Genomic DNA, 25,949 nt, shown 5'->3' on the forward strand with positions numbered 1-25,949 from the left:
TTCATTATGTGGTAGACACTTCACGTGGGTTGGTAAGACGACCTCAGCAGCTGCTATTGGTATAGAGTATGGCCTTATCATAGGCAGTACAGCAACGCGTTCTATACTTGGCGAGACTACGCTGGCCTAGGGTTATCGGCTTTATTGGGCTCAAAAGTCTGCCTCCACAACGCTAGAACAGTTTTACATCCTGTGGGCGATAGATCCAAGCTATGTTGAATAGCTTTGTTGAACAAAGATTCTAGCTTCACCGACGAGCTTTGGATTGAGATATCGGAGTGGGCACTGAATTCCTGAGAATGACAACATAATAGCCTCTTTCTTAGTAAAGCTGTACTGTTATGTTGTAAATCAGCTTTCATAAAGTCTACATAAAAAAAGGCTTAAATAATGCCATTCATATATCGTTTCATTTAAAGTCGTATTTCTACTTTTATATTATAGAAGACTACATCCTTTTTCGTCAAATAAACAATATATTTCGTACACAAGCCAAAATTATAATACATCATATTAAGCCCATAGGTTCATGAACTTAATATAGTTCATAAGATGTAATTGGTTGACAACATTTATTCTTGCATATAAAGATCATTTTCCCTTTTTGCCATTAATTTCTTTCTTTCTCTGCTCATAAACCACTTATTCTATCTCGATGTACTCTTATGTTTCTGAAGTAAAAGGTTTGTTCGACAATATCACAAAGCCCTCAGAACTCAATATTCGATGATCTGATCGAAAGGTTCACCAGCAAATATAAGAAACTATATTTCATTTACTCTGAAAATATAAATCAACAACGCGAAACAACTCCAGCAAAAAGAAAAAAAATCCGAAAACAGAACCAATTGAAGTTACCAACGACCGCCTCAAGAAGCAAGTGTTTTTCTTAGAGCAATCGTTGCAGCTCGCTCGCGGAAATCTGACGCCTGTTCATCAAACTGCTGAAAAAATCGAATACATGCTCAGAAGAGTAACCTCTGCCAAATACACTTAAGAACATGTCTCTTCTTTAGATTTCCCAAAGGCCGCTCATGCTTTGAGCGAAAGCAACACAATAGTGACGGACATTGAGCAGTTTGTCAACTGTATCATAAAGTTCAAATGCTGCTATTTTTTAGTGACAAGCTTTGATTTATTCGCATCGCCGACAGCAAAAAGAAAAAGAAAAACAACATCCAACAAAGCATACAAGGAACTGTCAATTTTTGTTGACTTATATGAGCTATTGGTTGTGGAAGGTTGTCTGCTGAAGGACAACATAATTACGCCTTTTCTTGGCTCATCCTTAGAAAGCATTGATCCATCTCTACATTTATATTAAAGAAGACTATACCCTTTGGCATAATATAATCAATAAATATATATATTTCGTATACAACCCAAAGTCATCTTGTTTATACGATAATATTGTTAAGCCCACAGCGTTTATTCATAGCTTCTGTAGTCTGTAGCAGTTGATGACGCATCATTCTTCATAAATGTTATTGGTTGACAGCATTTACTCTTGTACTTAAAGGTCAATTTCTTTTTCTTTCTTTTACCAAAAGGTCCACGCCCACTGTGCCAGTAAACTTCTTGAACATTGCAGCCAGACGCATAGAGACATCAACATGTACCACTTCACTTCCCAAGTGTTAGCATTGATTTCTCGTGGAAAACTAATCAATGAAGGTAGTAACATGTGTGCTCCTCTTTCAAGAATTGACCAAGAAAAACGATCAAGCGCCGGTTAACTTTGTCCACTGCCAACAATGCAGATGGTCATATTTTTTTACAAAAATTTGTTAAAGATAGTAACAAAAGTAGAAGCATGAGCGCCATGTTTCTTACTTGGTGCTTATGATATTGCTGAAGCAAGAAAAAAGGCCCAGAAAATTGCTGAAAGTGGTCTTGAAGCTGAAATAAACATCGCCCTGATGCAATCAAGCTAGGGTAAATAGAAGCCTTATTCAAAATACGGCTTGAATGGCTAAAGCGTTTCATTAATGATATACATGTTAAAGTAAGCCTATTTACAAAAGCAAAATTCCAGTTGTCATTATTTATTCAACACACGTCTGGCTCATAGTTAGCCGTAATGACTTAAAGACTTTATGAAGACTGAATACAATCTAGCTAGTGAACAAATAAGAGACGTTCATAAAACAGTAAACTATATAGTAGTGCTGAATCATATTGCTTCGGCATGTATTCAAGATAAGAAAAACCCAGTGCTAATTATGGATTAGGACTTTGATTTCAGGGAATAGTGCACGTACACGTAATCTTCTATTGTTTGCGGCATGGAGATTCTCATTTACCCTGTGTTGCACTAGTATTTTTTTACCAATAGATGGTACACAAAATTGAACCAATAGGAAATGTCCGTTTATTTTGCAAGCTCAAAAAGGCTGGTAAAGCTGCTTTTTTTTCTGCCATTTCTTTCTTTTGAATAAACTTTTGTACATTTGTCAAGATGGGTTCTCCAAGTATCATTACCAATCCCTTGTTCAATGTGGGCTTCTTATTAGCTTCTATGCAACTAGCAAAGAAGGTTGATTGGAACGACCCTGACGTGTTGACTATGGCTCGTATTGGTTACTACAGTGCTCAACTTCTTGTTGTTGCCATGGCCTACGGTTTGATTACTTTGATTAGAAAAAAGAATGGTAAGTAACAATGTAAAAGGCTTATGGGGGAGAGAGAGATTGGGTCATCATGTCTGGCAGATTATGCTACATGACCAAGACAAGTGTGCGTGTTGTCAACAAGGAAAAATAGATGCCGAGATGCTAAATGATATCCGATGTATTTAGATACCACCGTCTTGACTTATACACCTCCAGCTAAACCCGGCTTTGGTGCACCCGCACCTTCCGCTCCTGAAACGGTTACTACTACAATTCGCGATTATGATATTGATCAAGTCAAGCAGTTCATCCAATCCACACTCACCTCCGTATTGATCATCTCTCTTATGCACTGGCAATTCAAGTTTACTCAGCCTCTTTTGATGCAATCTATCATGCCTATCAAGAACTTTTTGACTCATAAGGAGGCTTTGATTCATTTATGGGGTGACAAGCCTGAAGGTAGCCTTGCTAGACCTTTCACTGTTGACAATCCCTTGGGTGGCCTTGCTAGTCTTCTTGGTGTCAGTGATCCTGCCGCTGCTCCTGCTACAAACAACACCAGTAGCAATGATGAAAGTCATGCTCATAGAGATTAAAGAATTGAGAAACACTAAAGGATAATGCTGGATTGCTACAGACTAGAAATTCTTTATTACTGTAAAAAAAGATATAAATAAATAAAATGGGTTTACGCCAGAAAAAGCGTAAAATAAAAGAAAGCTTATTACAATGTTAAATGAATAAATAAATTAAAGGTTGCCTTGGTCCATTTTAGACATGACTTGTTGTATATCATTTTCCTTTAGCACAGGCCCAATCTCTGAGCATTTTGCAACATCCTTGACAGCCTGATAAAGCTGATCTGTTGTGAATTCTTGAAATCGAGCATGCTGTGTGAGCTTTGACCAAATTTCAGGTGCAGTATACAGTCTTGTATTATCTTTAATCCTTTCAATTATTTCCTTATCCCTTGATCTTTGTGCTGGCTCTTTTCCTTCTTCATCATTTGGTATAGGATCCGTGACAAATGGTACTGGATAGTTACTGATTGAAAGATTCAATTTCCCCATTTGATCAAACAATGGCTCGCTCAATAGACGGTCGAATGCATCATTACAGACTTCATCGCATAATCGTTTGCAAAAGGCTTGCCCTTCGACATCGATGTGACAACCTAGCATGTCAAGTTCAAGTTGACGCATGTTTCTACGCTGTGTGTTGGATGTGGACGTTGATTTATCATCGCTAAATATACTATCATCGTCCGCTGCTCCAGCATAGTTGGGTGTAAATGCTATGCCTGTACTAGACGAGCTCTGACTGCCGACACTAATGACGCTATTTGCCTTTTTGACAATAGGCGAAGGTGATAGCTCAGTTCTTCTCGACGTCTCATGTTTAGCTGAAGGTGGAAGGTTGTCGGGTGGGTATAATTGGACAGGTTCGATTGCTTCTACCTTGTTTACCTGTTTTGGTCCATTGCTTGGGCGTAAAGAAGCCGGCGTACTGATCGAGAAAGTGTACTCGAGTGGTTGGTTGTTTGGAGGAGGCGATGACAGCTTTTGTCTTGTTGATTTCTTCGGAGAGTGTGACTTCGTCTGGGACGTTGGTGCTGGTTGAGGCAAAATGTTTTGTCCTGTGTTTGCTATAACAGGAGACAGTGGATACTGATGAAGTGGCGCAGAGGCGAGTAACATGGCGTTATTCACAACTGGAGAGGATGCTAAAGGAGAGTCTGGAGATAAATAGGCTGGTAAGAGAAAAGGTGTATGTGGTGCAGATACGACAGAGCTTGGTAGTAATGGGGCGATGCTCGGGTAAGGCTGGGTACTGCTACCTGTGCTGTGATGGCGTTGATGATGTTGTTGAAAGGAAGCTGGGGACGACGGTGAGAGCCCAATAGAGTGTGGGATAGCTGATAGAGGTGAAGGATAGGGAATTTGGGTACCCTTGAGTGCGTGGTTTTCGGCTTCTAATCTATAAATGACTGATCTTAATTGATGATTCTCTCTTATCAGCTGAGCAGTAGCAACCAAGTGTGTATCCTGAACCTGTTTTAACTTTGCTTCAAGTTCTTTTACATAACGCTCTTTTCTTTCCCTGAACGCTCTCTGAGCAGCTCTGTTCTGAGCTTTCCTTTTTATCTTTGGATCTTGTTCTGACTATTAATAAAAAAAAAAGTGTTATCAATTCTGCAGCGATAGATCTTGAATTCATCATTATTTACATCAGATAGCTCTTCATCAGGCATTGGCTTTCTTCCAGGTTTCTTGTTTACTGATGAATCACTCTCTAAGGCAAACTATATTAGCCATATATGACCTTGATGATCTTTGATTTACCTTGACTATAGTCTTCCTCCTCGTCATTTAGGCTGCTTACAGTAAACTCTTCTTTTTGCAGAGTGACATAGGTCTCACCATCGTTGTCCTCTGAGAAGAATAGGTTAATATACAAATGTCTCCAGATAGTATATACTTACTTGCTGCTTTCACAATGTTTCCTTCCAGCTCCTTCTTTTCAGCAACAGTAAATGATTCATCCCACTTCCTTTTTTCCTGACTAAGCGAATCTTTTCTTGATACACGAGTTTTCTCAGAAGGTGTTAATTGAGCAGAGTCAGAAGGTAGAGGCTCAATTGGATCATCCGCTGGTTTAGATGGTGATGATGCTCTATGTGTTGTACCTGATTCAATGACTTCTATTGTATGCTTGTTGTTGTCCATTTTCATGACGTTAGTAAATTTTGTGCAACAAAAGCAGTAAAGGTTAAAAAGAACAAAATAAGTGATAAGGAAGAGAGAAAACAATAAGAGAAGAGAAGAAGACTAGTGAATTTTAATCAAGTATACCGCTTGGGAGTCGGGATAGCATTCAAAGACCGTCATGTGTAGTACTTTTTCCACATCAAACATTTGCATATAGAACAAGAGGGGGTGAACATAGCTGGTCTGAGGTTAGCGAAATCTAGTTTGGCGATAAAACAATTGCTTTAAAATAGGTTAAAGTAAGGTTTAGATGCGAAAACGAGCAAAGAATGGATGCTAAGACCTTTATTAATAAGGTAGGTAAGCTCAAAGCTGTCAAATTTATGGCCTACATGCAACTTGGTTAAAGCAGCATACTCTTTCTCTATACTCACAAAAAGATTAGCTCAAAGATACCCGATAAGCTTTGAGTCGGATATTGAATTATTTGTCATAAATTGGGTATTCTTCTCCCTTGTGGTCTTGCCATATTTGATCATGGGATTTTTTTAAGAAACTTCAGTTACACTTTCCATTGCGTACAGTGACGTAGAGGTCACGAGCCAACGAAAAAGGAATTGAAAGCAGTGAAAGCAAAAGAAGGAGGAGAAAGAAAAAGGGACAGAGAAAAGAGTATTATAGAATTTAACACTGAGCGCTTTGATCCTTTTTCTATTAGTGCGGTGCATAATTTCTGAATAAAGTATAGGAATGCAGTTTAGACAATTGACAAATGATTCTTTGAAGTTTTATTTTCAAAGAGGTTTATTAAGGATTTCATAGACAACATTGATAATTCTCGCTTGGGAATGTCTTTGAATCTTGCTTAGTTTTGCCTATCACTTGACTTTGGGAATTGCTTGATGGGGTTAAGCTTAGGTAAATAATGAAAAAGATACACAAGTGTGTTTCTTCCTTTGATCTCTTCTTTTACTTGCTTTGACGTATAAATTGGAGCACTGTCCATGATATGCAATGCATTCTCAAATTGCTGTGCTTAAACCATACTATCCAAAGCTTCGCTAAGAGATCTCAGGTAATGACGAGTGGTCATCTTTTGATTTTCTCTGTCTGGAAGCTTCATTAGATGCTTCTTATATGCCATGCAAATGACTGATATGTTGTCTTTATGCTCTTCTTCTGATTTTTTTACGCAGGCCATCTATTTCTCTTTCTTTATGTAAAACAGCTGCAACACTTATAAAGGTAATAAATACTATCACCATGTACAGTTTTACCAGTGTGCGCACTTGCTCTATTAATGAGCACTATTCCTGTGTGAATAATATGCTGGTCTGCATAACAGCCCTTTCTTTAGCTGAACGTGACTGTAACACAGAATGATAAATGTACCCGAGAGACTTTCACATCTTGTCTTTATAAATTAATGCCTGGAGAAGAAGACGATCAAACACACTTGTTTGCTGCAACTGACGACCAGCAAACTAGGTAAAGACGACCTTTATTTCTTTTTTCTTGATGAGTATCTAATGAACTATAGTGGATTACTGTCCATGACCTCAAGGACTCAGCATAGATTAACAAAGTCAGAGATTGTCAAGGGGATGGCAAATAGATTTATGTATTCCAAGTTTTATATTGGTTTATATCTCATACTCGCTTTCTTGAGCTTTGTTTCTATTATTATGGTAAGAAACAGCTTTAACAAATGAATCTAGTGCTCATTATGTACCTTCTTTAGTCATTGACAGAAACATGGTATTTGAAAAATAGAGACAGTGTCTTACTTCTTACTGACTGACCTAGTCCCTCTCATTTATTTATTATCTTTGAAGCTATAATTAACCTTGCCATGATTGTAGAAGTATCAACTAGGCTTTTAGCTTTAGGCAGAGTAAGTTTTATTGGTAGATAGCATAAAGAGATTGACGATGGGCCATTAGAATTACTGGAAATCAGTATGGAATGTAGTGGATATTATCTTGGTGATGTTATGTGTAGTAACCCTTATTGTGCTAACAACGGGGTGCTCCATTGGAGAGAGAAATGAAGCTATATTCGACACCATCTTACTTGTTATACGTAATGGGTTTCAGTTGTTTAGACTGTTTATGATGCTCAGAAGGTACAAAAGAAACAAGAGTATGATATGAATACTAAGTTGTTATAGAAACCAATATTCTATCCGTGCAAGATCTACGCGAATTGATTTCGATGACATTTTAGATAGCGCAGAGGACCCTTCGAGTGATTTCAATATCGAAGATCGAGACAGAAATTTACAAGAAAGCTTTCTGGATGATGATGATGATTCAGACCTTGAGAGAAGCAGGCTGTAATAATAGCAACGATGTACATATATGCATAAATGTTTACCCTTACACTAATAATGCTTAATATGGCATGTTTCTTTGATACAAAACAATAACTTGATTTATTATATTTTTAAAATTTAAAGTGCAGCACTGAAGACTTCAGGGAAGTTCTTGTCTTGAACAGCCTTTTCAAATGATTTACGGAGAGCTTCGAGGGCTTCAACGCTCTTGTTCTTGGCAAGAATGTCATCGAGCTTGAACAATTGAGAGTCGATTTGATCAGGTGTAGCAGGAGCATCAGCAGGCATAGCATAGTTGTTTTCCTTCATGAGGGCCTTGATAGTCTTCTTTTCCTTCTTGATGGCACGCTTAACCATTTCCTTATCCTTCTTGGCAGCTTCAGCAGCAGCCTTAGCGTCAGCTTCAGCCTTCTCCTTTGCAATTCTTTCTTCTTCAGCCTTTCTGGCAGCTTCTTCAGCAGCGGCCTTTTCAGCAGCAGCCTTAGCGTCCTTCTTGGCGTTTCTTCTCTTCTTTTCTTCAGCCTTGAATATGGCAATACGAGGATCCATACCTAAACAAGTATCTACGAGCTTACGAAGACGAGCATTATCTTCCTTCTTGAGTTGAGCACGTTGAGCACGGTTCTTCTTTTCTTGATAACGCTTATCATCACGGTTATCAGATCCTTCAGCACCTTCCTTATCAAGCCATTCAAAGGTTCTCCAAGAATCAAAGTTGTACCAGAAATCGTAAAAGCCTTCGACTTCTTCCTTGGTAGACTTTTCGTCACCAAGGGTAGGAACAGGTTGCTTGTTGGAGAAACGGGCTTCACGTTCAAACACAGGGCGCCAGAGTTCATAAAAGTCTCCCTTGCTCTTGGCATTGGGCACATCAGCTTCGATATCAGCCATACCAAAGTCGACGGAATCATATTGACGACGGGTAACAGGGTTCATCAAGGTATCATAGGCCTTGGCAATACACTTGAAGAAGGCATCATCATTCTTATCAGCCTTCTTATCAGGATGGTGCAAGAGAACCATACGACGGTGAGCTTTCTTGATTTGTTCTTCGTTGGCCTTGTAACGGAGCTTGGTTAAACCGAGAACAGCATAGTTATCTTGTGTCTTCCATTGAGTAGGGTCGGTATTGACGCTGTCGATATCAACATCTTCGTATTCAAAATCAACAGTTTCTTCTTCAACAACTTGGTTGGCTTTTTCTTCAGCTTGATGACGTTCATCTTCAGAGAAAGTACGGTTGTGAGTCTTTCTGCGAGCATGAGCAAGGAAATGACGACCAACTGGTTCAAGAAGACGGTCAGCGGTGGCACTCAAAGAGGCATGGGTAACAGAGGGTTGGTCAGCCTTGTAAGAAGCAGGAGGAGGAGGAAGCAAGAAGTCGAGGGTCAATGACATTTCGAAAATAAGCGAAGAATAAAGAAAGAAATCACAGCAAACTTTTAAGTAACAAGCCACCGACATCGTTCGGCTATTGAAAAGTGCCTGACCGTTAAACCTATCAATGCGAATAATAGTGGCTCATGTGTAACTGTATTTTATCCTCTTTTTTTTTTTTCTTGCTTCAACCGTGCATTGTGTGAGTGCAGAAAAAAAAGAGAGACAAGATTTGGCATGTCTTTATTTGGATGAAAGGTAGAATTTTTTATTTGGTTCAATGTCTGAGTTTAGAACGTTTTTGTATCGCACGGACCTCATTAATGATGGTAGAGAAAGAAGCTGTTGTTCAACGAGTCAGTGTGTGAAATAGATCCGTGATTATTCTTTTATAGGTTTATTTCTAAAATCAATTTCATAGTCATTAACGCACATTTTTAACTTCCTACAAGTGAACAAGTCGTTTGCTGGTCGAGCTTCCTAATTAATCAATGAAATATTGCTACTACAGCAATCCGTTACTGTCAACACTACATGCACCAGAAAATAGGCTACGGTTACGGGCGCTTTCTTGGGACGCTATCTATGTTGTCACTTTACAACTTCACACTACCAAAGCCTAGCCTAAGGCTGTCCAGCTCACTCTCTCTGATATGAAATACGAATTTATCATAATTACACGTGATTAATCTTAGTTCTTTGCTGATAGAGCTGACAACATAATAATTAAAGAAATAATAACATTTCTTTTTTATCTCTTTTTCTTCTTGAAAAGAAACACAAACTAAGTTGGCGGCTTTATAAAGTCATGTTTAGCGTGGCACCACACAGTGAAAGGCTTTGTTGGACGACATCATAGGTATTAGGTAGAGGTAGCGTCGTAAAATTAGACTAACTTCTGGTGCATGTAGTTTCTCCCAAAATAATTGGCGACAGTGACCAACGTAGTCGCTCGAATGAAACAAAAATTTCGGCCCTTCGTTCGCTTTGCGTCTCTATGCAATCACAATTTAGCAAGATTGTAAATACCATAGCCACGGACTTCCATCGAGCTCTTCAGTACGCCAAGAATGAACAAGCACATTGTGCTTCATTTGAGCGCAAATATGAAGACATTTGTGACCAGGGAAAGTAACGTTGTAGAGAAACACCTTTTATAATGTGAGTTGATCAGTATATTTCTTTGGTAGCGTCACTCCTATGGAGGATCCAAGAAACATTGAACTGGCACAAACGAATCGTGTGCCTGAAAATGGCGTTTATGAACGCAACTGGGACCGGGATTGGGATATTGTAAACACATATAAGAAAAACAACCCTGGGAGAATGAATTGGATGGCCTGTTACGAATTCGGACAACAATAGGGCCATTTCAAGGGATTCATAAGCCATCATAGTCTGAAATCACAGTACTACAAAGCCCAAAAGCATGACTACAGGCAAGCATCCTTAAGCAAACCCTCTGCAAGCAAACGTCGTTGTTAAGTGAACAGTATTTGATTTATTTCATCAAATCTTCCTTTTCCTTAACTTTTCTTTATATAACCATATTCTTTTACTGACTTCATTCATTGTTTTACCGTGTCTGTTTACACACTTGTACGTTGAAATAAAAAGAGTGAAGAAAAAAAGGTCAGTTGATGTGATATTTAGGATATTTTGGGAACAGAAGACACTGGAGTGTAAGCAGAAAATGTACGCATATTCAAACTCAGACCATCCACAGAATTTTTCCAATTAAAGATCCATATTTATAAATTGTAAAATTCCTTTTTTTCTTTTCCTTCCCTTTCTTCTAATCTCATATGAGTCATTTGCCTGTTGACCCATTTCAACAGAGGCAAATTGTATATGAAGAACATGACCCTTATAGAGTAACAAAAAAGAATGCACGAACAATAGGTAAATAGTAAAAAGAGAGAAAGAGCTTGCTGACAATACCAGACTCGGATAGTTCTGAATTCGACATTGTTCATTCTCGTACTGCTTCTGATAGTAGTACAAGCAAATTATATAATTCTGCAGCCGTCATGACGGAGTATGATGACCCTTATAGAAAACATAAACCATTCAATAGAGAACCAGAAAGAGCCAATTCATATTTACCCTATTCGCATCATCGTAGGGATCCAAACCAACCTCCTGCATTACCCATATATATTGAAGATTACATACCACATACATCAACTAGCCTGGGTGTAAACTCTATGCTACACGACAGTTTAACGGAACAGATAAATAGCACGAGCACAGTAGTTAAACAGCCAACATATGATAAAGAGAGCATGATAGAAGAACTGTCAAAGAAGAGAAAAAGGAAACGAAACCAACGATGTTGTGGACTAAAATCAACAATAGCTACCATCGTCTTACTTCTTGTTATCCTTGCCATTATTTGCTACTTTGTTTGGCCAAGAGTTCCTAGCCTGAGCGTCGCTGATGTGGATGATAATGTTGATATACAAGTCAGCCTGAATACGACCAAAAAATCAATCTCTACCCAATGGAAAATGAATTTAACAGCAGATAATTCAGCAAACTGGGTACCCACACGAATTGCCTCGATAGACTTACAGATATATGATGAAAGTACCACTGCTAACTTTGGCAATGGTAGTTCAGGCTTCATGATCTTACCACCGCGGAAGAGAACATCGATCATTATTCCCATGACTATTCACTATGAACCAGATTCAGTGAATGATACAACGTTTCAACATTTATATAATGCCTGTAACATTCAATCTGTTCCAAATGCACCTTCTGAAAATAGACAAGATGTTTTAAATGTTACCCTGCACGTATCATATCATATTGCAGGTATTGTTTGGACACCTACCACTAACATAACTGTACATCGATTGATCTGCCCAAGAAGTTAACCTTTTTTATATAATATACCCCTCCTCATCTCTTTCTATATATATCTCCCTTCTCTTCTTCTCCCGCATCGCCTCTCAATTATTTTTTTTTTTTGCTGTCTTTATATTTTTATGTGTGTTTTTAAATAGCCCCGGGATATTTTAACCCCGTTTCTTTATGTCAGTTTCAAAAGTTGTGACGAGTCAAGTGAAAAAGAAATATTTTACAGAACTTCCATCAATCAGAGTACTTTCAAGGTCACCAGAAGATAGGTCCGAGGTGACAGTCTATGTGAAAGGGTTTTTGTCAGAAGGAGATTCACCAGAGAATTTTCAAGATTGGATGCATTCACATAGATTACTTGTTCTAAGTCCAACTCATCGCTGGGGTCCCTCTGCACTTGGGTAAGAAGGTTTCAATACCCCCTTTTTTTTTGGTCATGTTAACAAAATCGATATACAGTTATTCTTGGCCATCAGGGTCGAGCAGCTTGCCTATTCCGCTTGCTTCTCTAGGTTCCACTGCATACCTCATTGCCAAAAATATCAATCAATTGAAAAACCTGAGATTTCCAACTCCGGCTTCGATGGTTGCAGCCTTAGCCATTGATGTTAGCCTGCATGCAGGTCGGTTAGCGTACCAGTTTAATGTGGCCAATCAAGAAAGCCGAGACAGAGCAGAGATGTTGGCGTGGAGATTACTTAATCTTCGAAAAAAGCATGAGTATCTAAGAGTCGTTGGTCATTCATTAGGTTGCCGACATATTGTTGAAGCATGCACACTGATGGATGCTAAAGAAAGGTAAGAAGCAAAAAAAATCACGGCATTTCTGCCATTAAAAACGTGCTTTTTTATTTCTGAGCTATTTATTTTATTGTTGTTCAATCTAGGCCAGACTCCATCCATTTGTGTGCTCCGGCTTTGGTAGCACCTGACATTATAGACCAGATCCGTAAGAATACGGGCGGTTTAGGTCGCCTCAATACGACCATCTACTATTCAGAAAAGGATCTAACATTGGGTGTCTTACTAAGAGCCATACTTGGAGGGCAGCAAGCCATAGGAGAGATAGGTTTACCAGACAAAGTAGGACAGGACAAGGACTGGCTTGATCCATCTGTCAAAGTTATGAACGTGAGTAAATCATTGGGCGGATTTTACATTGGGGCACACACAGATTATGCGAATAAATTTCACTATTTCGCTCATCCCTCTTAGCTTGATCCCCTTTTTTTTCTTTTTCTTTTGTTGAATCCGAGGCTGTGATAAAAGAGTTTTAGCACATTACTGGCTTTTGATTTATATAATACAATACGTAAGCTGGTTCTGACGGAAGAGAAAAATGTGATTCGGTCGCACGAGCCAAGAACCAGAAAATAGAGTTCTTTCCGATGGCCGGAGAAAGGTATGCCCATATTATACTTTTGATGAAATGGGGCTATAGATGGATCATGATTTTGGGGGTCTCTTTCCTCGGAAGGGTCGTCCTGGATTTTGGTTATTGTTGATGACATTATTATCTTTTTACAATTAGAGTATGGGAGGGATACTATGCATCAAAGAGCACGAGAACAACAATAAATTAAATAGAACGATCTCATTAAACAATAATAATTAACCACACTGAAAAAAGAGGGAGGTGTTTGTTTATTTTTGTATACGATGTGGAACACTTTTTCAACGGCGACATAAAATCTTTTTCATCAACAAGTCCAAACGAGAAGTTTGGATAAATAGGGTAGTGCCCTTGGCTAGTCCCTATAGCTCATTTCGTGTTCCGATCATTGCTTCGAATAAATGACAGTTGTTGTTTCATGTATTGCTCCAATTGTTATGTATTTATACGACAAATTTCCGCTAATAAAATTTTTAAGCTGGATCAACTTTCATTTTCTGTGACTGAGCTCCCCCTTTTTCTTTTCCTTTCTTTTTTTTTTTCTCCTTTGTGCATATTTTACAAATGGTCGGAAAATCAAGCGAGCTCAAGATAGAGCTGTCTTCCACTGATGTCATTCTCTTTGGTCATGCCTCTGAATCATCTGGAAAAGCATTACAAGGTTCTGTCATCCTCAGTCTATCCGAGCCTATGAAAGTTCGATCTATTACATTAAATTTTGTCGGCAAAATGAAAGTCGCTTGGTCTGAAGGTAATGAATGCTGTATACGCAAAAAAAAATAAACTAATAAAAGACTAGGTGTTGGCCATCATCAGCATTACCATAAGCAAGAAAGAGAAATTATCGAACAAAAGTGGCAGTTTGTTCCTATTCTCGATCAATCTCACAAAAAGGTCTTCACTCTAGGTCCTGGGCAGCACAAGTGGGATTTTGAATTGACTTTGCCTGGTGATCTACCACAGTCACTAGAAAGCGAAGGAGGTCAAGTTGTCTATCGGTTTAAAGCAACCGTTGAACGCACAGCCTTTGTACACAACATTGTCAAGAAACAGCCCATTCAGATCATCCGCTGTATGTTACCTTCCGAATATGAACTTACGCAGACTCTTGAAATTCACAATACCTGGGCAGAAAAAATGATGTATGACATTGTTTTACCCTCCAAAGTCTACGCTCGAGGACAATCTATACCTATCACGTTTCATATTACTCCAATTGCCGAAAGACTTCGTGTGCGATCCTTGACAGGCTCACTCAAGGAATACTGCACGTACACGACCAGCGAATGTTCCAAGACGGACACTAGAATCGTAAAGTCACGCAAACAAGATTTCCCCTTTGGTGATACAGATGAACGCTCAGAGCAACAAGAACCCATTTATTGGACAAGGACACTTTCGCTCGATATTCCTCCGATGTCCTCGCACATGGCATTTTGTGACGCAGACAATGACATGATCCGTATCCGTCATAAACTCAAGTTTGTCATCTGTCTCATCAATGCAGATGGTCACTTATCAGAGCTACGATGTTCGGTTCCAGTCATTATTATATCCTCTATTGCTCAACAAACAGAACTTGGCAATACCCTTCCAGCATACGATCAAACATGGCAAACTGTTCTCTGTGTTGACCCTTTACAGCAACCAAGTCAAGATGAAAATATAGAATGGTGGCAAGGTCAAGACCTATCTCGTGTGCCATCTTATAGAACAGCAGCACAACAAGATCCTGTACCCTTGTCATCCTCATTACCAACTTATGAGCAACTCAATGTAGGATCACCGAGACGCGCGACTATGTTTGGACAACTATCCATGTCACCAGCACAACCATAGACATACACACACATATATTTACATATCATTTTTACATTTTAAATAATTACACATTTTTTTATTGCTACAATAAGTTCTTTATATAACATTCAAGATAAACCTATAATAAAGAAAATAATCAATATACTTGTATAGAGCATTCATTATGTATTCCTTTCAATCAGACGTGTGCATATTGACTTCACCCTCGAGGCACCGGTGGGTCCATATGATGAAAAATCACCATATTACCGATGTGACTCCCCAAGTGCAGACGCAAATTACGATCATCATGTTGAAAGAAGTATATTTACTGGATTGATTAGTTTACCTTTTAATGAAAAATACAGTAAAGAAAAAAAAAAGAGACAGATGTCGTCGTTGAGGTCTATTTATTCATGAGCTGGAAAAAATTTTTTCATATAAAATAGTCACGTGTAACAAACAGTCATTGGTTTTTCTTTCACTTTCTAGAAACACCCTCTTCAGATATTTGCTTGCAATGAAAGCGCTACTATTTCGGAATTATAGCGTCTTTACTGTAATTCAGTGCCCGTTAAGCTTTAAACTTATGCCCATGTCTATGATATCTTTCTAATCAAATAATTCAATCAGCTGCAGATGCTGGGTTTTCAGGGCATCATGATCCCTCTTCAGGACTGGTAAGAGAAGGACATCGAGCCACTTCTTTCTGAGGCATAGATGTGGATGACGGTGTTCTATAACACGTCTAATCACTTGAAATAAGCTCTTCCCTATACATTTGCTTAAAAATCTTCGCTGTATCAATATCAATACTAATTTTACTCGAACAAACATTGTTTATTTTGACTCGTGATTTTGGACAGATTTAATGCTCAAGTAAACTTGACACAAAGGTACAACTTCATGTAATAAGACTGATCAACCTGATTTACTAATCAGAAGAGAAGCAAAACCTTACGCTATTTGTAATAAATTCTCTCCCCTTTTCGTCTTAATCCATAACTGTATATAGGCACATCAACGCACATCTGTATTTTTTCTTTATTATTACTTTGACTATATCACAGCGACGTCCATAACTAAAATTTTAGAGCAAGATGGAGCGCAGCAAATCAGCATATATTATCATGATTACATATCTTAACCCAGCCATAAATTAACCTGTTTTTCTTCTTCTTGTCATAGGCCCTTCTAGTTCCCAGGACGAAAGCATTTGTACGTCAGTCGCATGTAGGAAAAAAAAAAGGGGGGGGGAAAGAAAGATATTAGAATATGGATTTTTTATTATTATTTAACAATTGAACTAACAAAATTCACAATTATCGGCTTTATTAAAGTCACTGCGCCCCTCCGTCGGTCGTTGTCAAATGATGAACAACATAATCAGCTATACATCCAGAAATATATCCTGGTACAAAGCATGAATACACTGTCAACCAGCTTAGCACTTGAATCTCGTCTAGTCACTGACAGGGTCCTTCGGGTCCTCAAGCAGGAATGTATTGCTAATTATAATTTAGTCTCATGATGAAGATGATAAGCCCAATTATCTGTGGAGATTCCCGTGTACCAAGTTTCTGTGTGACAAAAACGAGGTTGGATCACTGTGGGCTGTGGACGCACCAAGCTTTTGCAAAAAGATGGCTAATTACATTACACGCCAAGAACCTATGTCTACGTGTGTATGTATCAATCTACAGTGGCGCTACTTCAAAATTGGCGTATAAAGATGAAAGAAAAATGCAGCATCAACTAAAAGACATTAGCCAATTTTGCTACGTTACTGCGGATTGACAAGGCTGGCGTGTCTACGGATTATGATAATAATTCGAGTAATCTTACAGTAAAGCATATTCATCTTACTTTCCATCCTTCTATTGTGTATTAAATGACAATAACACTGACAACATTAATTTTTTCCTATATAACTCACACCTGTCGTACTTTAATGATACACTTCTCATTTCAATAAAGAATCCACTTTGCAGGACAGGGAAAATGACCTTTACTTTCTCGAATTAGCGGTTCCTTATCGGAAACCCACAAGCAATCTGATCCAGTCACTGCAATGGCGCCTCCTTTAACGTGTGATATTCCTTTTGAGTAACATATTAAAGCATTAATAATCAATGCTAGTCGTGAAACCGCAATCTATTACGAGTACAAGCGTATAAAAGATGGTAGAACAACGATATAATGCTCATAAAAAAGTCCAAACATACAGTAACAAGCGATGTTATTCCATGTTCAAAAGTATCTTTCCAGAAATGTGTTAAATTATGGTTTTATGATTTATATGTTACGCATACTGCCTAAGCTGGTAGATGACCGGAGACGGCATTAACGGTAAAATTTCTCCGTGTCGTTTTTCCGTACAAAAAGCTCAGGCATATAAATTAGCTGCTCTTTGAGTTCTTTCTTGACAGTTAAAAATAGTTAAAAAGAAGAATATGGTTGCTTCATCTGAACGTGTCTTTGTCGTTGGAGGTACTGGAAATGTTGGTACTAAAGTGGTCAAGGATCTGGTTGCCAAGGATATTCCTGTCACACTTTATGCACGCCAGCCAGAAAAAGTGAACGCATTGTTTAATGACAACAGTCTTATCAGTGTTGTCCAAGGTGACTATAGTGATCTTGCACCTCTTAAAGAAGGATTGAAGGGACATACAAGACTCTTCCTCTTGATTGCCGATCTGCAAAATATGGTTCACTTAAAGAAGACTATCGCTGCCTGGGCTTATGAAGCTGGTGTTAAGCAAGTTGTGGATGTATCAGGCATCGCTGCAAGCTTTCCCAACAGAACAAGCGCTATTGGTACAAAAAGTTACGAAGCCGAACAAGCCATCTACAACCTTCCTAATCGTGGAGCCTTTGTTGCCTTGCGTCCTGGCCGCTTTATGTCAAACGTTCTGGTATTTGAACGCATTCATGAAGACGCTATTGTTGATAAAGCTGACCCTAATGCACGTGAAGGATGGGTCTCAACCAATGATATTGGTGCAATTGCTGCTGTTATCCTTAGTGAAGATATTGAAAAGCATGGTGACTCAGTTTACGAACTTATCAGTGATGTCGTCACACCTACTCAGCGTGCTGAAATCTTCTCTCGTGTTCTTGGCCGTCCTATCAAGTATAAAAAAATCACCACGCTCGAGAAGTATGATATGCTCATGCAGCACGTCTTCAACCATTCTATAGTTTTTAGCCTTTGCACATCCTATGCCTCCTTTGACCATCGCACGCCTACTGTTACTGACGGCATTCAAATCCTACTTCGCAGAGAGCCAGAAACATTTGAAAAGTTCATTACGGACAATAAACATTTATTATAGTAGTTCTTCTACTATTGATTCATGAATAAAGAAATGTGGTATATTTATTTCTAGTTTTATATTTTTGTGTGTATGCAAATGATCAATGTCTAATAACTAAGGAATGAGAGCTTAATCGACCCTGGTTGATCGTAGTGATTGTTCTATAAGATCTATCTTTAAGTATACTTGATAGAATTTCTCATCAAGTGCTGCTTGCTCTCTTTGATCCTCGTATATTATCCTCTTGTACTATACAAATAGTTAAGATATGTATACATAGTATATGTATATATCGCCTACCTCTTCTTCATGAGTACTTATCTCACGCATAATTTGCTTAAGCTCTTCATATGCGCCAAACAGCTTTTCTTCAAGATCCTTTCTTGATTCTTCAAATTCTTTTTGACGCGTCTTGTGTCGTTCTCGACTGTTTTCAAACTTAATCTTTACTTTATTCAAGTTGTGTTCATACTTTCTCATTTCTTTCATGACAGCCTAATATGAATGTCTAGTCATTCAATAAGTCAAATTCATATCGTTATTACCTCACTTGACTTTTCCTCAGATTCAAGCTGTACTTTACGGTTAAATATCTCTTCTAATAAAGCAGTATTCGTGCTCTTGGCTTTATTTAGTTCTGCGTTTTCACCATAAACGTCGCGAAGAAGCTTTAAAGTAGTTGAAAGCGCCTGTAGAAAAATAAGATGGGTTCATTGCACGATAAGAATAAAAAAAGAGAGGGCCTTACTTTCAAGATGGCCTTATGACGAGGGAATGTAGTTTCTACTCTCTGCAGTTTAAAGTCGTAATCCAAAATCATCTCCTTTGATTGCTCTGTTTTCAGTTTAAACGTTCGTGTTGAATCCATCAAATGATCAATGTTTATTTCTGCCTTAGATTTGTATTCTACCAGTCTTTCTCGACTTAGTCCCAGTGTCTCTTTATACGAATGCTATTTTCCATAGTAAATATAGGTCAACATGGAGTAAACTGAATCTCTTTACCAAACGTTCAATCATTGGTGCCTGCTCACTTTTGATCATCTGATGCTCTACGTTCAGCTCTTTACTCTTTTTCTCCACTTGTTGTAGTTCTTCCAGCAGAATTTGATTGTCCTTTTCTATCTCTTTTATTTCTGATTCATGTTCGTTACGAATAGCTCTGTGAATTATGTGCGTAAGAAGGGTATTGTTGTTCAGCTACATATAAAACATACTTCGCTTCTATAAATCTTTCTTTAATTATAGCCTCTTCTTGACAAACCACAACAGCATTTTGCATCTTTTGCATCTAATATCAAACATTGAGTCTTCTTTTTGTTTATTGTGGTTGAATCATCTTCCTACCGACTGTTTTAAAGGTTTATTGACAATATTCCACGCTTTATGTCTAAATGCCATATAATGAACGAGTACACTTAATACTGATATCAGTCGTGGTTTTGTAGGTGTTACAACGTCCAGCATAGTAAAATCTGTATAACCTATTGACTGTAAAAGTTTCTTCATTGCTTTATATAGTTCAATACTCCTTGCTGAGTCCTCTGTTAATTTCTATTCAATATATTAGTCTCATTCTTTTGCATATATCAATGTACCATACTTTAGATAACATATTGATCCTTTCTTCAATATGTCTTATCCGCCAACCCACCAGGATATCAATAAACACCCAGTATAACGCCTGTACTTTATCTGGTTGTGGGCTATTAAGAAATTCTTCTGATATTTGAAGACCACATGGTACTAAGGTTTCAATAATCTGTGATACAGTCAATGTTGGTGGTTTTGAAGGGGGTATATAAACTTCTTGTGAGGTCCTTCTGGAAGTTTGTGACATTGAAATAAGGAAGAATAAAAAAAGAAAAATTGTTAAAAAGCTGATTTAATATTGTGACGACAATTTCAAGTCGCGGGGGGGGGGAACTGATCTTGTTTCTAACTCAAGCTTAAAACTAAAATGATTAAGCGTCTCTTTTGATATGATCTTCTCTGAGGTTGACGTAAAGAAAACTTCCTTTTTTCTTTTTTTTGGGAAACAGTCCTTGGTTTATATCAGACAATTCAGCAATTATAGAACAGTAGACAGTTGCTAAACAGTACGGAACGAACATATACTGCATCCTCAATGTAAGCTAAGAAACAGCATATGATCTTTTGGTAAAGAGGTACACAGAGAAGAGGGCTTTTTGGGCAAGAGTTATGTAATGCCTTTAGGTGCTCTGTCACTTAAGGCAGACATAGCTCATCTCCTTTTTTTGATTTCGCCAAAATATAAATATCGTCTGAGAGGTTCGATTATGCAGCATATTAACTTGTTAAACACCTACGACGCTATGAAGGCTAGTAAGCGGTACTTATTAACCGTGTTGTGATGCTCAGAGGTCAGCAATGGTTGCAAATTCGGATGAATGGGAGCAACGACAAAGGTGTCTTTAAGTCAACTCTGTACATCAAGACGCCCTTCACTACTAGCTTGTGCAATACAGGAACATTTTCCAACTTGAAACGATGGCATAAATTTGCTTAGCTTCTGGCGACACAGTGATTCCATACCGTAAGAAGGAGGGTATTACTGCATTCACTGTCTATTGCCCTTCCAGAGATAGCTTTAGCCAAGTTGCATCTAAGGTGTTGATTGTTTCGTTCACTGAAATATTGTAGCCATACAATAGCTAAGAACGACTTTGTCAGATGAAGCGATATATTTGACATAGAACGTGAAAATGGAGCAATCAAGAAACGAACCAAGACAGTAAACGAGAACACTTTGATCAAATCTTTTCGTCAAAGTAAGGGGTTGAATGTTTCTTTTATAGATGATATCTAGTCGTTTGATGCTGTATAAACCATAATGTGTTTAGTATTAGGCTTGCTAACAAAGATACGCATCCTCTTCTTTTAGCATTTATTCTGAAATAGTTTCTTTCAGTATTCACCAACCCTTTAATCAATATGCGAGTATAATAGCTGATGCAATTGAATAAACGCAGTCAGGTTCACACATCTCTCTACTGCTATCAGCATACGACATATAAATTGTAGATGAAGGTCATAAATAAAAGCGTCTTGAACCTGAATACTTGAATAAGAAGAGCACTTGAGAAATATAGGACTGCCTTCTGGTCACTCGATAACCTCAATAAGAGGCAGCATAACTGAGATAGGCGCTGTGACATATCCAACCCCAAGGAGAGCTTATATTTCTGTAAGCCTGGAAGGTTATAAAAAGTTCGAAACCATAAGCAACTTGGTACAGCCACTACAATGATGTACGATATTCCTTTTGTGGAAACATCTTAATGCATTAATAAGCATCACCAAATATTAAGCCAAGCCTATTGGCGGTATTCAAAACAAGTATACGTGTGCTGCCTAAACTGGGACGGCATTAGCGGTAAAATTTTCCCCGTGTTTTTAAATGTTATTTTTCCGTATGAAAAGCTCAAGCATATAAATTGATTGCTTTTTGAGTTCTTTCTTGACAGTTAAAAATAGTTAAAAAGAAGAATATGGTTGCTTCATCTGAACGTGTCTTTATCATTGGAGGTACCGGAAATATCGGTATTAAAGTGGTCAAGGATTTGATCGCCAAGGATATTCCTGTCACACTTTATGCACGCCAGCCAGAAAAAGTGAACGCATTGTTTAGTGACAACAGTCTTATCAGTGTTGTCCAAGGTGACTATAGTGATCTTGCACCTCTTAAAGAAGGATTGAAGGGACATACAAGACTCTTCCTCTTGATTGCCGATCTGCAAAATATGGTTCACTTAAAGAAGACTATCGCTGCCTGGGCTTATGAAGCTGGTGTTAAGCAAGTTGTGGATGTATCAAGCATCGCTGCAAGCTTTCCCAACAGAACAAACGCCATTGGTACAAAAAACTACGAAGCCGAACAAGCCATCTACAACCTTCCTAATCGTGGAGCCTTTGTTGCCTTGCGTCCTGGCCGCTTTATGTCAAACGTTCTGGTATTTGAACGCATTCATGAAGACGCTATTGTTGATAAAGCTGACCCTAATGCACGTGAAGGATGGGTCTCAACCAATGATATTGGTGCAATTGCTGCTGTTATCCTTAGTGAAGATATTGAAAAGCATGGTGACTCAGTTTACGAACTTATCAGTGATGTCGTCACACCTACTCAGCGTGCTGAAATCTTCTCTCGTGTTCTTGGCCGTCCTATCAAGTATAAAAAAATCACCACGCTCGAGAAGTATGATATGCTCATGCAGCGCAAGTTCTTCAGCCACTCTATAGTTTTTAGCCTTTGCACATCCTATGCCTCCTTTGACCCTCACACACCTACTGTTACTGACGGCATTCAAATCCTACTTCGCAGAGAGCCAGAAACATTTGAAAAGTTCATTACGGACAATAAACATTTATTATAGTAGTTCTTCTACTATTGATTCATGAATAAAGAAATGTGGTATATTTATTTCTAGTTTTATATTTTTGTGTGTATGCAAATGATCAATGTCTAATAACTAAGGAATGAGAGCTTAATCGACCCTGGTTGATCGTAGTGATTGTTCTATAAGATCTATCTTTAAGTATACTTGATAGAATTTCTCATCAAGTGCTGCTTGCTCTCTTTGATCCTCGTATGTTATCCTCTTGTAGGATGCGTTGTATCGTTAATACGACATTTCAATGATTTTATTCATAAAAGACAATAATCAAAGATCATCGACCATAAAAAAGATAGCTTGCAAGACAAAAAACATTGATGGTTATGACATTACTCTTCTTAAGTAAAGAGACGATTGCGTTGTCTAATGCAGGCTATTATAGCATCACGATTTCCCTCTTTTTCGCAGGCACGCACTGTACGACTACAGGAATACATCGCATAAGTTACACTGTTGAGGACAAAGAGAACCATGAATAGAATGACAAGAAGAGCAGCTAGTGACTTTATCAGCTCGATGAATAACTCTTTATTTCTTGAAAAGTTACTCTGTATCCATATATTTTCAATTGGTGATCTTAAGGGGGCTTTCCCTTAATTCCCTGTGGGTGTGTGCTTTAATTAAACGGTCATTCCCACTTTCAATTTATGTGGTATATTTAACAGACTGGCTTGGCTTTCTTTCTGCTGTGAACACTAGTCCAAAGGCTATTCGATCTAGATAACTTATTTCGTTTTAGCGCTTTGACAAGGAAACATAAACGCTGTAGTTATACAAGTTCTATGCAAAAAAAAAAACAGAAGAATACAGTGTTTAGTTTTTAAGGCACCGGAATCCATCAGAAGCTAACGCGAGTAGCTATTACAAAGCTGCCAAAAGCCATTAACGCTTAATCTGATACTCCGAGACTACGCTTTCAGTTTATGAATAAAGAAAGTGCGGTTACTGACGTAGAAAGTCTGAAAAAGGGTTCAGCAAAACACAGGACGTCGACTGCATATTGATTTACATACTTGCACAAAACACAGACAATGAGAAATTAAGTGTTTATTATTTACGAATGTGTTTATTCATATAAACGAAAAGGAATTAGATGTCATATGCCCATTCAACAGACTATGGAGTGCTACTGAGCCTTGAGTGGATCGATTGTCTTACTCGGCAGTTTACCCAGCATCTACATTTAATCATAGTGATGAAATAACAAAAGGATGAAGAAGCGATTCGTATACGAAAATAGTTATATACAGTCCTGCATGACTGTTTATAAGAGACAAGCTAAAAAAAAAAAGAATACAATAAGAACCGAACATTAGAGAGAAGATATAGGATATATTTGTAAAATTATCTACAAGAAAAGTATCTTTTTGATTACTTTATGTAGCTAATAAAAGTAATAGCCAGACATGGTAAAAAGACATTGACTGTGCATGCTACAGACTGAGTTGATAAAGGATGATTTGTAAGCAATAAAAAAAGTCCAGAATTACTGTTTTATTAAAAATAAATTTCAGAAAGAGGATAAAATTATGGCGTGTATGAAAAAAATAATTAGTACATATTAAAAAAAGTATTTACGCAAAGGTTAAAAATAAAATGCATGCAAAGGAGACGACATACAAATGAGAGTGATAAGTATCAAGGAGAGAATATAAAGAATTATACAGTTAGTTATGTAAGAAAATTATTATATGTATACAACTTACCCCGAAGGCATCTAGATGTGTCCTAGCGATAACTAGGACGGAGAATCATCGTCTAAGCGTATTCTAGTTCTTGGTTGCTCCTGATCATCCGCTCTTCTTTGACGTCTTGTAGGAGCAACAGCAACCCGGCGAAGCCTATGAGGAACCATGCCATTACGTCGAAGCTCACGAAGGATGTGCATGTAGTTGAGACAAGCAGCAACATCCCTGCTCCATAAGCGATATCTATCTGGTGCTGCCATGGCAGGTCTACAGTATAGATTGGTGCATCTATAAGCAATGTTCAATCAGTATAAAATCATCCAAGTGGTTAATATATTATTAACTTAAAAGACCATGGCAGATAGCAGTAGGATATCGCTCACGTTGATACGGTCGTGGATTTGGAACACGACGGAACGTGCGGAGGCTTTCGTTGTGGCATGTTGGACAACGCCTACTGGTCTTATACTCGTCTATAAGAAAGACTTGGAGCCCATGCTTCTTGAGAAGTCTTCGGAAACCATGGCCACGGAGAGGCTCATGATGCCTAGCATGGGGAGCGGACCAGTTTCCCATCACAAACACGACGTCTTCTCCAAACTTGGCGCGTAAGTCTTGAATAAGCTTTTGATCGGCACGTTGTCTGTTGAAGTACGCTGAAAGACGGATCTTGCGAAAGAGGGGGTATCCATTATCATGGCTCGTGATGGTATGTCCATAGAATCGACTGAGAACGGCAGACTGTTCAGATCTGGCTTGAAGGAAGCGGCCAAAGTCTTTTACGGATACGGTACTGCTTGGCTTTTGAGAAAGGGCTTGCTCAGCCTGAACAACATCAGGATCCTGGGCTTTGAGATCTTGCAAGATTCGACGGTACTTTTTGGTTTTCCACGTCTTGTCTTGCTGTTGTTTAGTGTACCTGAATTTCACTGATTGCTCTGGTGTAGAGTTTTCGTGTACAAAATACAACATATCTCTTCTTCCTGGGTTCGCAGCGACGCATCAACTAGAAACCTCTTGATGATTTCGACGAGTTAGATTGGTGATGTAGGAGGTAGCTTCATACTCCACTGTGAACCTTGCCGTGTATCTTGTTTACCTATCGAACCTCTTCTTGAGAACCGTGACACCAACGCCATCAGTTTGAATAGTGCCACGGAATCTAAGTTGTCCACCTTCTTGCGGCTTGAGGGCTTTTGAGTCAAGGTTGACAACTCGGCGCCAGTAGTCCAGTTTATCGACAGCATTAGGCCATCGAATTCCCAGGATGTTTTGGCAGAGAATCTTGCTGTCGATAGTAACGTAACAAGGAGACCATGAGCACCGGAGAGGAAAGCAATTGAAGACGGGCAAACCAAGATGTACAAAGAGACGAGAGAGTTGATAGAAGGCCTTAAAGTGGTTGACAGGGTTACGCTTGACATCATAATAAAG

The 25,949-nt window shown here is 38.5% G+C and overlaps 13 protein-coding genes across 13 annotated transcripts; 8 read left to right on the plus strand and 5 right to left on the minus strand.

The window, feature by feature from the left end:
• Positions 1-2,458: 2,458 nt before the first annotated feature.
• On the plus strand, positions 2,459-3,211 carry RHIMIDRAFT_200958 (uncharacterized protein; the record flags this gene model as incomplete). Its single annotated transcript, XM_023606495.1, has 2 exons — positions 2,459-2,651; positions 2,799-3,211. The coding sequence occupies 2 exons, from the start codon at positions 2,459-2,461 to the stop codon at positions 3,209-3,211; spliced, it is 606 nt and encodes a 201-aa protein (XP_023467335.1).
• Positions 3,212-3,287: 76 nt separating this feature from the next.
• RHIMIDRAFT_122734 (uncharacterized protein) lies at positions 3,288-5,365 on the minus strand. Its single transcript, XM_023605425.1, has 4 exons — positions 5,098-5,365; positions 4,958-5,047; positions 4,843-4,907; positions 3,288-4,777 (listed from the first exon to the last, which is right to left on the minus strand). The coding sequence occupies exons 1-4, from the start codon at positions 5,345-5,347 to the stop codon at positions 3,365-3,367; spliced, it is 1,818 nt and encodes a 605-aa protein (XP_023467336.1). The 5' UTR covers positions 5,348-5,365; the 3' UTR covers positions 3,288-3,364.
• A 1,384-nt stretch (positions 5,366-6,749) lies between these two features.
• On the plus strand, positions 6,750-7,662 carry RHIMIDRAFT_236681 (uncharacterized protein; the record flags this gene model as incomplete). Its single annotated transcript, XM_023608614.1, has 6 exons — positions 6,750-6,811; positions 6,864-7,011; positions 7,065-7,081; positions 7,130-7,217; positions 7,267-7,448; positions 7,494-7,662. The coding sequence occupies 6 exons, from the start codon at positions 6,750-6,752 to the stop codon at positions 7,660-7,662; spliced, it is 666 nt and encodes a 221-aa protein (XP_023467337.1).
• RHIMIDRAFT_122758 (DnaJ-domain-containing protein) lies at positions 7,475-9,092 on the minus strand. The gene has a single exon (XM_023605426.1). The coding sequence runs from the start codon at positions 9,054-9,056 to the stop codon at positions 7,776-7,778; it is 1,281 nt and encodes a 426-aa protein (XP_023467338.1). The 5' UTR covers positions 9,057-9,092; the 3' UTR covers positions 7,475-7,775.
• A 940-nt stretch (positions 9,093-10,032) lies between these two features.
• On the plus strand, positions 10,033-10,400 carry RHIMIDRAFT_236683 (uncharacterized protein; the record flags this gene model as incomplete). Its single annotated transcript, XM_023608615.1, has 2 exons — positions 10,033-10,166; positions 10,226-10,400. 2 exons carry the CDS (start codon positions 10,033-10,035, stop codon positions 10,398-10,400), a joined length of 309 nt encoding a protein of 102 aa, XP_023467339.1.
• A 384-nt stretch (positions 10,401-10,784) lies between these two features.
• On the plus strand, positions 10,785-12,310 carry RHIMIDRAFT_122769 (uncharacterized protein). The gene is made up of 2 exons (XM_023605427.1): positions 10,785-10,937; positions 10,990-12,310. The coding sequence occupies exon 2, from the start codon at positions 11,066-11,068 to the stop codon at positions 11,915-11,917; it is 852 nt and encodes a 283-aa protein (XP_023467340.1). The 5' UTR covers positions 10,785-10,937; positions 10,990-11,065; the 3' UTR covers positions 11,918-12,310.
• RHIMIDRAFT_236685 (uncharacterized protein) lies at positions 12,075-13,115 on the plus strand (the record flags this gene model as incomplete). Its single annotated transcript, XM_023608616.1, has 3 exons — positions 12,075-12,301; positions 12,360-12,698; positions 12,788-13,115. 3 exons carry the CDS (start codon positions 12,075-12,077, stop codon positions 13,113-13,115), a joined length of 894 nt encoding a protein of 297 aa, XP_023467341.1.
• Positions 13,116-13,848: 733 nt separating this feature from the next.
• Positions 13,849-15,235, plus strand: RHIMIDRAFT_122784 (uncharacterized protein). Its single transcript, XM_023605428.1, has 2 exons — positions 13,849-14,044; positions 14,093-15,235. The coding sequence occupies exons 1-2, from the start codon at positions 13,858-13,860 to the stop codon at positions 15,130-15,132; spliced, it is 1,227 nt and encodes a 408-aa protein (XP_023467342.1). The 5' UTR covers positions 13,849-13,857; the 3' UTR covers positions 15,133-15,235.
• A 2,232-nt stretch (positions 15,236-17,467) lies between these two features.
• On the plus strand, positions 17,468-18,469 carry RHIMIDRAFT_280025 (NAD(P)-binding protein). Its single transcript, XM_023612875.1, has one exon. The coding sequence runs from the start codon at positions 17,547-17,549 to the stop codon at positions 18,426-18,428; it is 882 nt and encodes a 293-aa protein (XP_023467343.1). The 5' UTR covers positions 17,468-17,546; the 3' UTR covers positions 18,429-18,469.
• On the minus strand, positions 18,448-20,258 carry RHIMIDRAFT_280039 (uncharacterized protein). The gene is made up of 7 exons (XM_023612876.1): positions 20,013-20,258; positions 19,757-19,963; positions 19,627-19,700; positions 19,415-19,571; positions 19,159-19,362; positions 18,956-19,099; positions 18,448-18,905 (listed from the first exon to the last, which is right to left on the minus strand). The coding sequence occupies exons 1-7, from the start codon at positions 20,247-20,249 to the stop codon at positions 18,672-18,674; spliced, it is 1,257 nt and encodes a 418-aa protein (XP_023467344.1). The 5' UTR covers positions 20,250-20,258; the 3' UTR covers positions 18,448-18,671.
• Positions 20,259-21,842: 1,584 nt separating this feature from the next.
• Positions 21,843-22,847, plus strand: RHIMIDRAFT_280051 (NAD(P)-binding protein). The gene has a single exon (XM_023612877.1). It carries the CDS (start codon positions 21,922-21,924, stop codon positions 22,804-22,806), a length of 885 nt encoding a protein of 294 aa, XP_023467345.1. The 5' UTR covers positions 21,843-21,921; the 3' UTR covers positions 22,807-22,847.
• A 1,758-nt stretch (positions 22,848-24,605) lies between these two features.
• Positions 24,606-25,503, minus strand: RHIMIDRAFT_312784 (uncharacterized protein; the record flags this gene model as incomplete). The annotated part of the gene is made up of 2 exons (XM_023614829.1): positions 24,859-25,503; positions 24,606-24,803 (listed from the first exon to the last, which is right to left on the minus strand). Coding segments are annotated over exons 1-2 (825 nt in total), but the record flags the coding sequence as incomplete, so codon positions are not given.
• Positions 25,504-25,549: 46 nt separating this feature from the next.
• On the minus strand, positions 25,550-25,942 carry RHIMIDRAFT_236691 (uncharacterized protein; the record flags this gene model as incomplete). The annotated part of the gene is made up of 1 exon (XM_023608617.1): positions 25,550-25,942. One exon carries the CDS (start codon positions 25,940-25,942, stop codon positions 25,550-25,552), a length of 393 nt encoding a protein of 130 aa, XP_023467347.1.
• Positions 25,943-25,949: the final 7 nt, after the last annotated feature.

This window comes from Rhizopus microsporus, assembly GCF_002708625.1.
Source record: "Rhizopus microsporus ATCC 52813 unplaced genomic scaffold scaffold_6, whole genome shotgun sequence".
Lineage (NCBI taxonomy): Eukaryota > Fungi > Mucoromycota > Mucoromycetes > Mucorales > Rhizopodaceae > Rhizopus > Rhizopus microsporus.